Source organism: Nomascus leucogenys, chromosome 19 (genome assembly GCF_006542625.1).
Source record: "Nomascus leucogenys isolate Asia chromosome 19, Asia_NLE_v1, whole genome shotgun sequence".
NCBI lineage: Eukaryota > Metazoa > Chordata > Mammalia > Primates > Hylobatidae > Nomascus > Nomascus leucogenys.
Window position 1 is genome coordinate 29,506,769 of NC_044399.1, and position 16,489 is coordinate 29,523,257.

General features: G+C 43.1%; 1 protein-coding gene across 1 annotated transcript in view; it reads right to left on the reverse strand.

Annotated features, from left to right (window-relative positions):
• The window catches only part of LOC115831556 (nucleosome-remodeling factor subunit BPTF-like), a 34,162-nt gene extending 19,121 nt beyond the window's left edge, over positions 1-15,041 (reverse strand). The window contains exon 1 of the mRNA XM_030800553.1: positions 14,827-15,041. Within this exon, the coding sequence (XP_030656413.1) occupies positions 14,827-15,034 (208 nt within the window). The 5' untranslated portion in view covers positions 15,035-15,041. The remainder of the gene's footprint in view (positions 1-14,826) is intronic.
• Between the last annotated feature and the right edge of the window lie 1,448 nt (positions 15,042-16,489).

Consider the following 16,489-nt stretch of genomic DNA (forward strand, 5'->3'; position numbering starts at 1 on the left):
GGCTGCAGTCAGTGGTGACTGTGCCACTGCTCTCCAGCCTGGGCAACAGAGCAAGACTATCTCAAAAAAAAAAAAAAAAAAAAAAAAAGATTTTAGTATTTTTCCATAAGCAATGATATACAGATGGCAAATAAAAAGATGCACATAAAAAGAGGCTCAGAACCATTAGTCATTAGGGACAAGCAAATTAAAACCAGAAGGAGCTACCACCATATACTTATTAAGGTGGCAAAAAACAAACAAACAAAAAAAAACTTGAGGCCAGGTGCGGTGGCTCACGCCTGAAATCCCAGCACTTTGGGAGGCCGAGGCGGGAGGATCACGAGGTCAGGAGATCGAGACCATCATCGCTAATAAGGTGAAACCCCGTCTCTACTAAAAATACAAAAAAATTAGCCGGGCGTGGCGGCGGGTGCCTGTAGTCCCAGCTACACGGGAGGCTGAGGCAGGAGAATGGCGTGAACCCAGGAGGCAGAGCTTGCAGTGAGCCTAGATGGTGCCACTGCACTCCAGCCTGGGCGACAGAGCCAGACTCCATCTCAAAAAAAAAAAAAAAACAAAAAACCAAACAAACAAAAAAAAACCTGACAATATGAAGTGCTAGGGAGGATACAGGGCAACCAGAACTCTTCATACATTTACAGGTAAGAATGCAAAATGGTACAGCTACTTTGGAAAACAGTTTTGGCAGTTTCTTATAAACATACAACCCAGAAATCATACTCCTAAGTATTTACTCACGAGAAACAAGTATTGTGTTCATACAAAAAACATTATGGAAATGTTTAGGGCAGCTTTATTCATAGCTGCCAAAAACTAGAAATAACTGAAATATTCAACTATTGAACAGATAAATGCACTGTGACACACTCATATAAGGGACTGCTACTCAGCAATAAAGAAACTACTGATACAACAACATAGATGAATCTCAAATACATTATGCACTGTACATGTATAAACTAAAAAATTAAAATACCTTTTTAAAAGTCAAACAGGCCAGGCGCGATGGCTCACACCTGTAATCCCAGCACTTTGGGAGGCCGAGGCTGGCGGATTACCTGAGGTCAGGAGTTCAAGACCAGCCTGGCCAACATGGTGAAACCCTGTCTCTACTAAAAATACCAAAAATTAGCCAGACGTAGTGGCGGGCGCCTGTAATCCCAGCCACTCAGGAGGCTGAGACAGGAGAATCGCTTGAACCCGGGAAGCGGAGGGTGTGGTGAGCTGAGATCGTGCCATTGCACTCCACCCTGGGTAACAAGAGCGAAACTCTGTCTCAAAACTAAATAAATAAAGTCAAACAGTACATGAAAAAATAATATGATCAAGAGAGGTTCACTGCAAGAATGTAAGGGTGAATCAATATAAGAGCTACTAATTCTATGAATATACACTACTGTAATTAATATGTAGCATGCAGGAGGAAAACTATATGATCATCTTAAAAGATGCTAAGATGTCATTTGACAAAATATAATAGCCATATCTGATTAAAAATAAAAACTTACACAGAAAAAAAATTGAAATAGGTGAATACACTCAACACATTAAAGGTCTCAAACCAACAGTTAACCATTAAATATCTGCATCAGTTCCATTAAATTGGGATAGCATACTAAGATGCCTATCATTATAACTAACATTTGACATTGTTTTGGAGGAGGTGGTAGGGAATGCAATTTTTTTCTTTTTTCTTTATTACCCAGGTTCCCATCAATGGTAAAGGCAATGTAATTTGAAGAGAAAAAGGAGATATAAATATAAGAAAATCAGATGTGTACATGATTCATGTTTACAGATGACACAACTTTATTCCCAGAATAAAGTTATTCCAATCAAAGCAAAAGCTACAAGAAACAATTAGAAAAAAGAATAGGTGGCTGAATTTTAATTAATGAGTTTTCAACTAGAAGCCCCCTAGGAGAGCAGGTATTTTTATAGACAAAGATTAAATAAGATATCATGGCATAAGTGAAAATATTTAGCAAATAAATTATACTTCATCCAATTTTGTAAAAAGTATGTACATACACATGTGCCAGGTGCAGTGGCTCACGCCTATAATCCCAACACTTTGGGAGGCTGAGGCGGGCAGATCGCCTGAGCTCAGGAGTTTGACACCAGCCTGGGTAACATGGTGAAACCCCATCTCTACTAAAAAATACAAAAAATTAGCTGGGTGTGGCAGTGAGCACCTGTAGTCCCAGCTACTCGGGAGGCTGAGGCAGGAGAATCACTTGAACCCGGGAGGTGGAGGTTGCAGTGAGCCGAGATTCCGCCACTGCACTCTCGCCTGGGTGACAGAAGAGAAAAAAAGAAAAAGTATGTACTTTTTTGCTCAAAAGAAAAAAAAAAAGTATGTATGTACACATGTCCACCCAAAGATGGTGACCTAATGAGAGGAACCAAAATATTAATGTTCTGGGTTTCCTAAATTTTCTACATTACTTTCCTGATAAAGGGAAAAAGCAAAAATAAAATGTAAAGGTTTTGTTTTTTTTTGAGATGGAGTCTCACTCTGTCACCCAGGCTGGAGTGCAGTGGCACGATATCAGCTCACTGCATCCTCCACCTCCCAAGTTTAAGCGATTCTCCTGCCTCAGCCTCCCAAGTAGCTGGGACTACAGGCGCATGCCACCACGCCTGGCTAATTTTTGTATTTTTAGTAGAGACGGGGTTTCGCCATGTTGGCCAGGCTGGTTTCGAACTCTCGAGCTCAGGCAATCCACCCGCCTCGGCCTCCCAAAGTGCTGGGATTACAGGTGTGAGCCACCACGCCTGGCCAAAATTTAAAGGTTTTACTAGATTTCCAGCATTATTTATGAAAGTCAAAGTTTTTTTCCTAAACTAATTACCGAAATCACAGACTAATGAATGTCAAGAGCTCAAAAATAGGATGAACAAACTATGGCCGGCCACAGCCTGTTTTTGTAAATAAAGTTTTATTGGAACACAGCCACACTTATTTGTTTACTTATTGTCTATGGCTGCTTTCATCCTAGCAGCTCAGGCTGCTTTCTGCCTGAGCTCTGCTCAACGGCAGAGCTGAGCAGCTGTGACAGAGCCAGATGGCCTCCAAAACCTAAAATATTTACTAACTGGTGCCCTAAGAACAAGTTTGCCAATCCCCTGATCATTAGATCATCTAGTCCATCCTACACTGTACAGGTGAGTAAACTGAGGTCCACACAAGAATGACTTCTCTATGGTCCAAACTCAAGTTAAGTAAGAAGCAAGGAAGACTCCATTTCCATGGTACTTTCCACCACTTGGCCAGGAAACTCTCAAAACAGACATCCTGCTGTTTGGGAGGTAAACCTCAGGGTCTCTTATCACGTCGCAAGTGAGTGTATTTGCCAATACATTGATGAGAAGAGGACTTTGGGCCTAGTCAGTATCCAAGAACACCTGCTAAAGGTCTGAGTAAACCTTAGTAGACTAGAAAAAGTTAATTTAAAAACCATATAGGCCGGGCGCAGTGGCTCACGCCTGAAATCCCAGGACTTTCGGATGCCCAGGCAGGCGGATTGCCTGAGGTCAGGAGTTTGAGACCAGTCTGGCCAACATGGTGAAACCCCATCTCTACTAAAAATACAAAAAAATAAGCCGGTATGGTGCCATGCGCCTGTAATCCCAGCCACTTGAGAGGCTGAGGCAGGAGAACTGCTTGAACCAGGGAGGTGGAGGTTGCAGTGAGCAGAGATCACACCACTGTATTCCAACCTGGGTGACAGAGGGAGACTCCATCTCAAGAAACAAACAAAAAACAAACAAACAAACAAAACACATAAGCACAGACTAGGGAAGGTTTAAAAACAAACAGATGCTGAGAGTATAATCTGGTTCAGTTTTTTAAATAGCACACACTGTAACCCAACAATCCAATCCCACTCCTAGGAACCTACCCTACAGAAACACCAGCTTAAGTGACTAAAGATACATCTCTAGCACATTTAGGACAGCACTGTCTGTAAAAGCAAAAAGGGCCTCAATTCTAGGCAAATAAATGTTATCAGCAAATGCAGTTATGTGTTAATAAAGAAGGGGGCACTTCGTGCCTTTACCTTACAGAGCGTCCTAACCTTCTGAGCATGTAAATTTGTGACCCTTGCCATAAACCATCTCTACTGTTAGGTTTCTTCCGAGACACAGAAGATTCACAACTCATGCCATTAAGGCAGTTAAGGACAACCAATATACCTGGAAGACGGTAATCTTCCAAGTTACAGAGGATCAGAAATCTAATGCATTTCACCTGGATAATTCAGACTCAAAAGTTCAAATCTGTATCTGAAATTACAGTAAAGCCACTTTAAAACTTTTCATTCTTTGCACAGCACTTTGAAAGCACAGTACAGTCATAAGGTGGAGAAATGAGTAACTTACTGAATGAGACTTTCAGAAGTGTGTGAAATAGTTTTGACGTCTACAAAACCAGGGAAAAGTGCACTTTCTTTCTGTCTACTTGTTCTCTTGATTCCTGTGGGAAGAATGTTGAAGTCTACAATATTGTTAAGGATGTTGTCTGTTTCTCCTTGGAGTTCTATGAGTCCTCACGTATTTTGAGGCTCTGTTATTAAGTTCATAAACCTTTAGGAAGGATTGTTTTAGGATGGGCTAAGATATTATTCGCTATTTTAAATGTTGGACCATCTCTTGAGACAAATATCCATGCAAGAATTAGAAAGGAAAAAGGATAAGAGAAATTCCACAGATTAATATATGCATTTCTGAAACACTTTTTAACTTCCATAAATAGAATATACACACAGACCTCAAAAGAGGCACTACGAACATAGTGAAATCGAGCAAGAAGCCGTATTTCTAGTAAAATATATAAACTGCACCTACTGAATGTTGCCATTTGGTATGAATCACATGGCCATGCCGTTTCCCAAGCGTGGGAATTACAGAACACATCCATGAGCAGAGAGGAGTCTAGGCATAACTTTCTTAGTAAATCTCAGGGGGGTTCCATAGACAAATAATTTGGCCAGTGACTCCTGAGAAAGAGGTTTTATATAGGAGAACCCAGACACACTAGGACATACTAACATCTCGCAATTCAGTTTGCATATCAACATTTACACTTTTATAACACTGAAATTCTCTGAGTTATCAAATTTAATTTCTCAACCAAAAGTCTCTGAATCTTAATCTTTCCTTCCCTTCTGGCCTACATATATGACTCTTAGCTTACTTTTACCAGGACTGTGGCAGATTTTCTAATTACGTGTTAACTGACTGCCTCTTCACCCTATCACCAAGAACAACAAATAATGGAAAGTCATCTCACACATGACCCCAAATCTTATTGCAGAAATGCAATACCATCACATACACAAATAATGCTGGGCCCAGAGTCTCCACAAAGGAGGACCTCACTCAGCCAGACTGCTGGGGCTACCCAAGCTGTGCAGGATTTAGGGCAAATAAAAGGCTAGAAAAGGAGATGTTAGGTAAATTCTCACTGGTCTAACAGAGGCAGACTGACTACAATGAGTCCAGGAGAACTTTCTGCAATGATATGAAATGCCCCAAATGCTCTACATTTGTGTGGTGCAATACATGTGGCTACAGAGCACTTGAAATGAACGTATAACAGCTAGTGCCACTGGAGAAACTGAAGTTTTCATTTTACTTAATTTTTTTTTTTTTAAGAGATGGGTTCTCACTCTGTCACCCAGTCTGGAGTGTGGTGGCACAGTCCATAGCTGACTACAGCCTCAAACTCCTGGGCTCAAGCAATCCTCCCACCTCAGCCTCCCAAACAGGTAGGACTACAGGCTCGCCATCCTATGCCCAACTATTTTAATTCTTTTGTGAAGACAGGGTTTTTACAAAACCCTGTTGCTCAGGCTGGTCTTTAACTGATGCCTCAAGTGATTTCCCACCTCAGCCTCCCAAAGTATTGAGACTACAGGTGTGAGCCACCACGCCTGGCCTACTTAGTTTTAATTAATTTAACTCTCCACATGTGGATAATAGCTACCATACTGGACAGTATAGAGGGTGAAAACAACCCACAGGCTTTCTTTGACTCAACATTCAGTTCCACAATTACCTGTGCTGCCTACTGCGTTCAAGAGATTTAACCAGGCACCCCAGAGACTGAATGGGACTTTCCCTGCCCAAAGTAGCTTGTAATGAAGGAAGGGCCAGATCATTAACAGGCCATTTCAGTTCCACCTCTTAACAGATAAAGATACAGATAAAGGGGTTAAATAATTAAGAGGATAAAACAATCCTTCCTAAAGGTTTATGGACTTTAGGAAGGAGCCTCAAAATACATGAAGATTGCTAGAACTTCAAGAAGAAACAGACAAATCCTTCACAATAGCTGTAGACTTCAACACTTCTCTCAGTAATCAACAAAACAAGCAGAAAGTCAGACAGATCCTAATAACACTATCAACAAACTTGACCTAATTGATATTTATGCAATACTCCACCCAACAAGAGCAGAATACAAAATTCTTTTCAAGTACATATGGAATATTCACTTCGACTGACAAAATTTTGGGGTGCAAAACAAACCTCTAAAAATGTTTTACAAAATTAAAGTCATACAAAGTATGCTCTCTGAACAAAATGAAATTAAATTAGAAACCAGTAACTGAAAGATACCTAAAAAAAAATCCCCAAATATTTGGCTAAAACAATTAATGCACAAGGTCCTGGAAGTTAAGGGGGTGGGAAACAAAGGAACTCAGCCCCACCTGGGGGTAAAGGGAATGGTGATCAGAGAAGGCAGGCTGGAGAGGGTGACGGATGGGTGACTGGGATTTGGGTCTGTGAGAACTACAAAGAAATAAGTATTACTAGATCAATCTGAGATGAAGAGAAGAAATAAGGAGTGAATAAGGAAAAGAGAAATAAGGGAGATGTAAAAAGTAAAGTAGAGGTTCCTCTTCAAGACTTTCCTCTCTGTCTAATTAAGAATAAATAGTAACTTCTCTTAGAAGCAAAATTTATTCAAAGACCTGTGCTAACGTTCTTAAATATCTGCTAGCGGTAATAAAGAAATCAATGTACTTTATGTTCTTAGCTCCCACAATTTAGCCTAAATATTTGCCCTGGCATGCTTAGACTGCTCCAAGCAAGCATTAGGTCATAGCCTGTTCCTCTTCCTTATTTAAAAGTGTTTTTACCTTTCTCAACATTCCACAAGTTACTTCCTCCTTCCTTTGTTCCCCTCTGCCTTTGCCTCTTTTAAAAAGTTCTAAGTTGCTAGCCAATCGGGACAAATACAGAATGTGAGGTCCCGTTACAGCCAAAGGAAACCAGAAACAGCAGTAAGGTGGATGAGTCAGATTATAAATGACCCTGTCTCCTTTGTTGGGTGTACTCTCATGGCACAACTGCTGGCGAGTGTACCCTTTCTGCAGGAAGTAAAAATGGCCTTACTAAGTAAATTAAATTTAGTTCAAGTGCTGTTTCTTCACGGCACCAGGGAACAAGCATTTCAAACAGGAGATTTAGAAGTCAGTTCATCCTTCACTCCTTTTCTCTCGCTCATCACATCCCAGCCTAACCAATCTATCATTAAGGATTCATTCTAATGCCTGAATTATTTTCTGCCAGGTGCTGTGGCTCACACCTGTAATCCCAGCACTTTGGGAGGCCAAGGCGGGTGGATCACTTGAGGTCAGAAGTTCGAGACCAGCCTGGCCACTTGAACCGCGGCAGAGGTTGCAGTGAGCCAAGGTCATGCCACTGTACTCCAGCCTGGGCGACACAGTGAGACTCTGTGTCAAAAAAGAAAAGAAATTAAAATTGAATGTGCAATAATGCAGCAAATAATCCTATTTATATACCCAAGAGAAATGAAAATATATGTATAGATAAAAACATGTACACGAACATGCTCAGCAGCATTATTCATAATAGCCAAAAAGTGGAAACAGTTCAAATGTCCGTGAACTTACGAAATGGATATGCAAAACATGATCTCTGGGCACAGAGGTGTGTGCCTTAACTCTAGCTACTCTGGAGGCTGGAAGGCTGAGGCAGGAAGCCTGAGCCCAGGAGTTCCAGGTCAGCCTAGGCAACATTGCAAGACCCTGTCTCCATTTAAAAAATAACAGTGGTATAGCCATACAATGAAGTGTTATTCAAATATAGTACTGATACATGCTAAGATATGCATAAACCTTGAAAACATTAGGCTAAATGACAGAAGCCATACATTATATGATTCCACTTAGTAAGACATGTCCGTAAGAGGCAAATCAACAGCGAATGACCGTAGATTAGTGGCTGCCAGGGGATGAGCAGGAGGGAGGTGAAGAACAGGGAGTGATGCTATAGGCATGGGCTTCTTTTGCAGGGGCGTAAAAACGAGCTGGAATTAGGTAGTGTTAATGGTTGCACAACTCTGTCAATATACTAAAAAAACCACTAAATTACATACTTTACAAGGGTACATTTTACAGTATGTAAATTATATCTCCATAAAGCTGTTACCTTTTAAAAACTGAATTTTCATAAATATTGCTTGAAAATCATTCTGCAATTTAAAAGATGTTCAATAAATGTTAACTATTACTGTCACAATTTTTAAAATGTGACAATCTCAAAATAATATTTGAATGTAACTATCTAGAAAAACATAAAAATTGTAGACATATACCAGCAGACAAAACAATTGAAACATTATATTTAATTACACGCATTTTAATTCTTTCTATATGATCACTTTCGATCTTTTAAAGTGCATTTTAATGTATAATTTTTTTTAAGAAACATGCTGCCTCCTGATGCTTATGTTAAAGAACCAAAAGCATGAAAAAAATTAGAGGCCAGGCGTGGTGGCTCAGGCCTGTAATCTCAGCACTTTGGGAAGCCGAGGCAGGTGGATCACGAGGTCAGGAGTTCAAGACCAGCCTGGCCAATATGGTAAAACTGTCTCCATTAAAAAGTACAAACATTAGCCGGGTGTGGTGGTGGGCGCCTGTAGTCCCAGCCACTCAGAAGGCTGAGGCAGGAGAATCGCTTGAACCCAGGAGGTGGAGGTTGCAGTGAGCTGAGATTGTGTCATTGTACCCTAGCTTGGGCAACAGAGTGAGACTCCGTCTCAAAAGAAAAAACAAAAATAGAATAATTAGTGTCAGTGTTAAGCTAGTGCTGAGATCATAACCACTGTCAACAGGCACTCAAAGAGAAGGAAGAACAAGGTGCGCAACAGGACTCAGGGAAGATCTCCCAGGAAGATGGATTCGAGCCCGGCTAAGGAGCAGGAAGGGAAAAGGGCATCAGCTAGGATTTGTTCCTGTGTCACCCAGATTACCACTTGCCCACCATGACTACCACTCTCTCACCCCCATGTCTCCACCATTAAGGGTCTTTAGTCAAAGGGAAGACACAGGGACTTGAGGACTGAGGAAAGGAGGACCTAACAGAAGAGACCAGAGCTCCCGGTCTTAACATCCCCAGTCCTGTTATATGCATGTTTCAACACAAACTTCCAAACATGCCCATGGGTGAGCAGAATAGAAAAGCACGAACTGTATGCAAGACTATTTATTACTGCGTAACTAGGACATGCCTCTCTACTACTCACAAATCATGTTGCCCAACTTTTTCAAAACCCTTTTGGCTCTCACTTTAATTCTCATGTTTAATCTCTTGAGGTACTGATACCTGAAAACAGATGTCATTAATTTCCCTTATAATCTTGACCTTGCTATTGTTACTGAAAGTACTACCGTTCTTAGGGAGGCATAGGTGATGCACTCCTCTCTCTACATTCTATGTGTCAAGGACAGAAGAACTCCAAAGTACCTGCTGGACTGATCTTCCATTCAGGACTACAAAACCCACCAGCTATCTTGTCCTTGTCAATCCATCCTGTAGAACAGAAGCTATGCTTCAAGATCTTCTGATCATCTCAATACCCAAAATTAAATAGATTTGAAATAGATTTGAGAGAGAGGGCTACACCAGTGGTTCAACAGCATCTCTGTGATTTGATGTGATTCTGTTTCATGTTTGTGCATGGTGCTGCTGGGAATACAGCATATCTTCTCAGGGTGTTCAGGAATGAAAAAGGCCTGAGGATCACGATCTAGCCCAATCCTTATTCTACAGAAGAGGGGGAAAGTACAGTTGCTATAGCCTGATCCTCTAGGTACTGCCCAACACAACATACAAGGGAGCTTTGGTTTATTTCCTATTCCCACACTCAGCCTCTTGTTAAACCGAGTTGAGACTGCCCACATTTTAGTATCAGTGCCTGCCGCTCCCTGCTGCTCCCTCCCGCTCCCTCCTGCTCCCTCCCTCAATCTGCCTGTCCTTACTCTCCACATGCCCATCCAGGAAGCCGACGCCCACACCAATCCCCTTAAACAGGGTATATAATCTCACCCTCCTTTAAATGCCCACTGCACTTTGCACCTCACTTGTAACAATCAGAAATTATACTGAAAAGATATTAAGTTGACACTGGTGGGAATAATATTGTCAAACCAGTGACAAATTCTGTTTGAGGTAAATCTATGGCTCATTGATGGCATCTCTGCCGCTGATCTCCACTGTCACAATCCTTAGAGGACATAAATCACTAACTTTCCCAGGATAACACCAGGGCTTTTGTTTTATGAAGTCATCAGAGGTTCCAAGTTTTAAAATTCCAGGAAAGTATTCTCAGAAGTCTCACACAAGACTGAGACTGAAACACAAGAACCATTCTGTTTTAAATACAATTTCTTAAAATCAGCAAATGCTTAATTTCAAAGTTCTGTCAGAACTTTACCAAATGCCTATTGAAAACACTTCCTATACAATCCTTCTCATTATATCGGCAATGTCATAAAACCTATAGGCTGAAGTAATTCTAAATTTAAAAAGTAAAAATAAATGAATCAAAGCATTATTCAGCCATATGTCTTCGGCTAAAGCAAAACTAGGTGATTTCAATTTTATATGAAAAAGTTGTTATCCTTACATTTTTTTCCATAAAAGGAAAACAATCTTCAATAAATAAACCTTTCATAACTTTAGTAATATCAACTAATGTCTTTGCATTCAGTTATATTACCTACAAAATACTGAGTTATTTCTTATATTAGGAGTTATTTCTTACGTTAGGAATGTCACATGTCAATAATTAAGCCAACGCTGTAAACTATAAAAATTAATCAAATTACTCTAAATTACCAATAAAGTAAATTCCTCTTTCAGCTTTCACAGTACAACAGGATTCAAATTCATCAATCATACTTCTTTATGTGTTATTCAGAGATCTTAAACCAGTTCTAAAATTTTTTTCTTCCATCTACACATTTACCTGACAGCCTTCCACCCAGGAAGTACAGACTATAAAACCAATGAAACTAGTACTTAGCCTAAACAACTCACTGTCACGCGTTGTTACTCATTGAAGGCAAGTGGGCATGTTCTAAAAGTTTGGAACCCAAAATGTCACTCACATCTGGGGGGTGGGGGGCGAGGGGAGGGAACTTAGAGGGCGGGTCAATAGGTGCAGCAATCCACCATGGCACACATATACCTATGCAACAAACCCGCACATTCTGCACACGTACCCCATTTTGTTTTTAGAAGAAATAAGGAAAAAAAAGTCACATCCATTTTACCATAATCTTAAGAAATAATGTGTTGCAAAAGGTAAAACATCCAAATTAACATCACAGCCAATAAAGGAAAATGCCTGGCAAGCAATATGAAATAGCAACTCAAAAACAAAGTAACTCTTGCAATGAAAAACATTCACTGGGCCGGGCCAGGTGGCTCATGCCTGTAATCCTAGCACTTTGGGAGGCCGAAGCGGGTGGATTGCCTGAGTTCAGGAGTTCAAGAACAGCCTGGGCAACATGGTGAAACCCCATCTCTACTAAAATACAAAAAATTAGCTGGGCGTGGCAGTGTGCACCCGTAGTCCCAGCTACTCAGGAGGTGAGGCAGGAGAATTGCTTGAACCCGGGAGGCGGAGGTTGCAGTGAGCCGAGATCGTGTGTGCCATTGCACTCCACCCTGGGCAACAGAGCAAGATATTCACTGATCAAATTGTCCATCAAAATCCAATTAGAAAAGAACAACAACAAAAAAAAACCAACTAGACAACTTTCAGTTTCCTAAATCCAAAATATTTAGGGGTTATGACACCCACTGTAGAATTATCAAAACTTCATGTATTACAAGTTCTCATCTACTAACAGTAATTTATCCAACCAATCTTTGATGAGCACCTGCTATGTGCAAAACACTGTTACAGGAGCTGCAGGGGGAATAAGCTCAATAACTATCTCTACAGAGTTAGTAATTTCATATAAGGATAGACAAGTAGACACACAGTAGGCTACAGGTGTCATTAAGAAAAACAAAATGTCAGGCTGGGCATGGTGGCTCACACTTGTAAGCCCAGCACTTTGGGAGGCTGAGGAGGATGGATCACCTGAGGTCGGGAGTTTGAGACCAGCCTGACCAACATGGAGAAACCCCGTCTCTACTACAAATACAAAATTAGCCAGGCATGGTGATGCGTGCCTGTAATCTCAGCTACTTGGGAGGCTGAGGCAGGAAAACTGCTTGAACTTGGGAGGCAGAGGTTGCAGTGAGCCAAGATCGAGACTGTACCATTGCACTCCAGCCTGGGCACCAAGAGCAAAACTCCTTCTCAAAAAAAGAAAAACAAAATGTCACAGAAGTATCAAAAGTAAACACATTTTTTTAAAGAACACCTAGCTACAAATTGTAATTTAAGTCAGCATATGCACAGCCATCAATCCTAAATATTATTTGCTAGGCCTTCAAATACAACTTAAAGTTAGCTGAACTGCCCTGCCAAAATGTCTCAGCTCTGTCTAACCAGAAAAAACTTCCTCCAGGGGTGTATGCAATCCAGTCTCCATGTTTCAATTACCGGCTCTGGGTACAAAGACCAACTTGTGATTTCTTAAGGTAAAAATTATTACTATAAAAGATGTACTAGGCCGGGCACGGTGGCTCACGCCTTTAGTCCCAGCACTTTGGGAAGCTGAGGTGGGCGGATCACGAGGTCAGGAGTTGGAGACCAGCCTGGCCAACATGGTGAAACCCCACCTCTACTAAAAATACAAACATTAGCCAGGTGCGCTGGTGGGCGCCTGTAATCCCAGCTGCTCAGGAGGCTGAGGCAGGAGAATTGCTTGAGTCCGGGAGGTGGAGGTTGCAGTGAGCCAAGATCGCGCCACTGCACTCCAGCCTAGGCGACAGGGCAAGACTCCTTTAAAAAAAAAAAAAAAAAAAAAAGCACTAAAATTAAGTTGGCAAGAATTTACATGTACTCCTTTTTACATATAAGACATAAATATCTGACACTTGATTCATTCCCTTCATTCTCCAGCCAGCCTCCCAGGGCAAGTCTGGCAAGGATTCTGACCATGGGGCAAAAGAAACTACCTTTTTTCAGTGTATGTTAGGACAACCTACGTGGGTTTACATTTGGCTTAATATAATACTACCCTACTTCTCCAATCAGTATTTAAGCATTTATGAAAAAACAGAAACTTTTCGATTTAACCACTTCTACTACCCTAGTCTCTCTGACAAAGACATGACACATCTCACTTCAAGGAAAAAAGGGTCCTTTTTCCTCACAATACTTCCTCATAAACTTTATTTTTAAAATGCTTTTAAAACCAGATTCTAATTTAATTAATCTAGATTTGCAAAATTATAAAGGAAAAGTCTTGCCGCTTGTTGCTTCGGTTATGTTAATTTCACAATTTAGTACACTGCAACTACGTATTTAATACAAAGCAGCCTTTCTTGGGGCGGGGCGGGGGCGGCGAGGTGTTTAACAAAATGCAGCTCAGCACCAGCCTAGAGAAACTTTTCTGTGTGAAAACAGAAGAGGGGTTACCATGGAGAAATTCATTACGGATTTCGGGAGGGCTTTTTCCTCAGAAATAGAGTGAAAAGAAAAAGTGGTTGTGTAATAAATCTGATACTGATGCTGCGTGACTTAGAAGTTGGTCCAAAAGTTCATCTTAGGCAATTATGTCTAGATGATCAACTACACATCATCTGCAACAGGTGACAGGAAACTGCATTTCCCAGGCAAGGCAAAGCGATCAAATGAGTTAAGACGCGCGTTCCTGCGGTCTCGTACTTTTATTTTTGATTTAACCAAAACAATTTTGAATCGGATGAATTACCAAATTTGGTTGGGTCTTCTTGGCTTTCTGCTTTGCTTTTTAATCAGCCATTTACCAGAAACTGTTGCACAGGCCCATTAGCACTCGAAGAATAAAAACAAACACACAGGACCAGATAAGGTTCCCCTACTAACCCAAATGATCCGTTTCCCTAACATAATTTTAAAACCACAGCTAGGGGTGTGAAAATCCTTAATTCCCCTTTAAGGAACAGATATATAATAAAAATCCGAAAGGAACCACATTAGAAATGAAAAGAGGTTTGCAAAACAAGAGGCTTCTTTCATTCCAGAAAACCACACCAAAACAAGGGGAGAAAAATGAAAGCAATGGATATGTGTTTGCCCAAGTTTCAATCTTGCCCAGTGGAGACACTACACAGGCACAAATTCTGAGGAGGAAAAAGAGGAGGTTGGCGGGCGGGGGCGGGCAAGAGAGAGCGAGTGTGGCCTGCAAACCGCAACAATGCAATCTCCATTTTGAACAATGCGCCTCTTTCCTCTTATAAATCTAGTTTTTTGCCACTTGATGTGCCCTCGCATTTCCCCTCTGGGGGTCGGCGGGGTTGGGGGGAGATCGGAGCAGGATGCACAGCACATGAGTGAGCAAGGGGGGGAGGGCAGAGAAGGTGGGGAAGGAGTCTGTAGCAACTGGGCTGGGTGGGTACCTGGAGTGCTGCTGTAGGTACTATAGCTCCTGAAGCTGCTTTCCGTGCAGTAACTGGCGTCCTCGTACACCACTTTGTTGACCGCCCTCCGGGCCGCGGCGGTCCGGGCCAGGTGGCTGCCCCCACCTCCCCCCGGCCCGGAGCGCTGCTGCTGGGGTGCGGCCGGCGGCGGCGGCGGCGGCGGCTTTCTCCGGCTACTGCTGCCCATTCTGGGCGAGCTCAGCCGCGTCTTGAGCGCCACCTCAGCCTGGCGGCGGCCCACCTGCCTCGGCTGCTACAGCGTTGCCGCGAGCGGAACCCCGGATGGGTCCGGACGTGGGCGGCGGCGGCGGCAGCGGCGGGGCCGGGGCGCAGCGCTCCGCAGAGGAAGCCGCCGGCTGCTTGGTCTGCCTGCCCCGCCGGCCCCTCATGTTGGAGCCCAGGAGGAAGGAGAAGGGAAAGCGGACGGGGAGGGGCGCGCGCAGTGGGCGCAGTGGGGGCGGCCGGGGCCGGGTGGGGAGGCCCGAGGGCCCGGGCAGGAGGGGCCCGGCCTGCGGAAGCGGTTGGAGGGAGAAGGCTCAATCCAAGTGGCTGGGGCCCCACTCCGGATCGCCTTCAGCCGCTATCTTGTCTCTTCCGTCTACCGGAGCGCGGTCACGTGAGCTGGAACGGGGCGAGGTGGCGCGGCGGCCGCTAGGGGGAGCGCGGGAGCATTGAGTCGGGGGCGGAGAGCCTGGAGAGCCTGGGGCGCCTGGGCTGGGGGCAGCGCGGCGCGGCTGGACTCCCGGCGCGGTGGAGCGGCTGAGAGAGACGCGCAGCTCGCGAAATGCCCCGCGTCTAAGGCCTTCGGAGACCACAGTTTCCGCGGACCCCTGGCTGGAGCCCAAAGCCGACCGGACCTCCTCCCTGCGTCTCCCCTTCCGCGGCTCGGAGAGGAAGGCAGGAGAGCCCCCAAATATCATTCCCCTCCCGCCCCCTAGGGAAACTGAGGCTGAAAGAGCCAGCGAGAGAAAGAAAAAAAAAAGTCTCGGAGTGGGGCGGCCCGAGCGACCTAAGGGACGGGGCAGCGCCAGCGACCGGGGGAAATTAGTCGGGGTGGGGGAACAGGGAGACAAGCCCCCAGAATTTAGGAAACTCCGAAGCTTGGAGCTGGAGTCAACCCTTAACTTCCAACAGGGAGCCAGCGCTTATCACTGCCTCACACACAGCGTGTTAGTCTCCCTTACCCCGGAGAAACTCTTACTGTTAGTGTTCAGCCACCACTTCTTCCTTCTGAATCTGGAGTCTAGAAGGCCTGCAGTTTTAGTCCTGCTCACAGTTTTGTATCTGTTCCATTGAGATTGTTGTAACTTATTTAAGTATGACTATGTCTTTTCAGTTTCTCTTTTTTTATATTTTACTCTCACTTGTATGTTCTTGAAGGGAGAGGGAGGATCAAAGTGTGTGCCCACTATACCATCTTGGTTTTCCCAAAATCCGTCCCATCATGTTGTAAAAATCTATGAACTAGGAAATGAAACTCAAGGTTTTCTTTCTAACCAAGGAAGAAGTTCAGTCTCTCTCTATAAATAGAGAAGGGCTGTTGAATAATTTGTCACATTGCTTCTCTTTTGACTTTATAAGACTAGATTGTCTATAGACAGAGAAACAGATTCATTAAACCAGGGCCATTCAGGTTTATTTG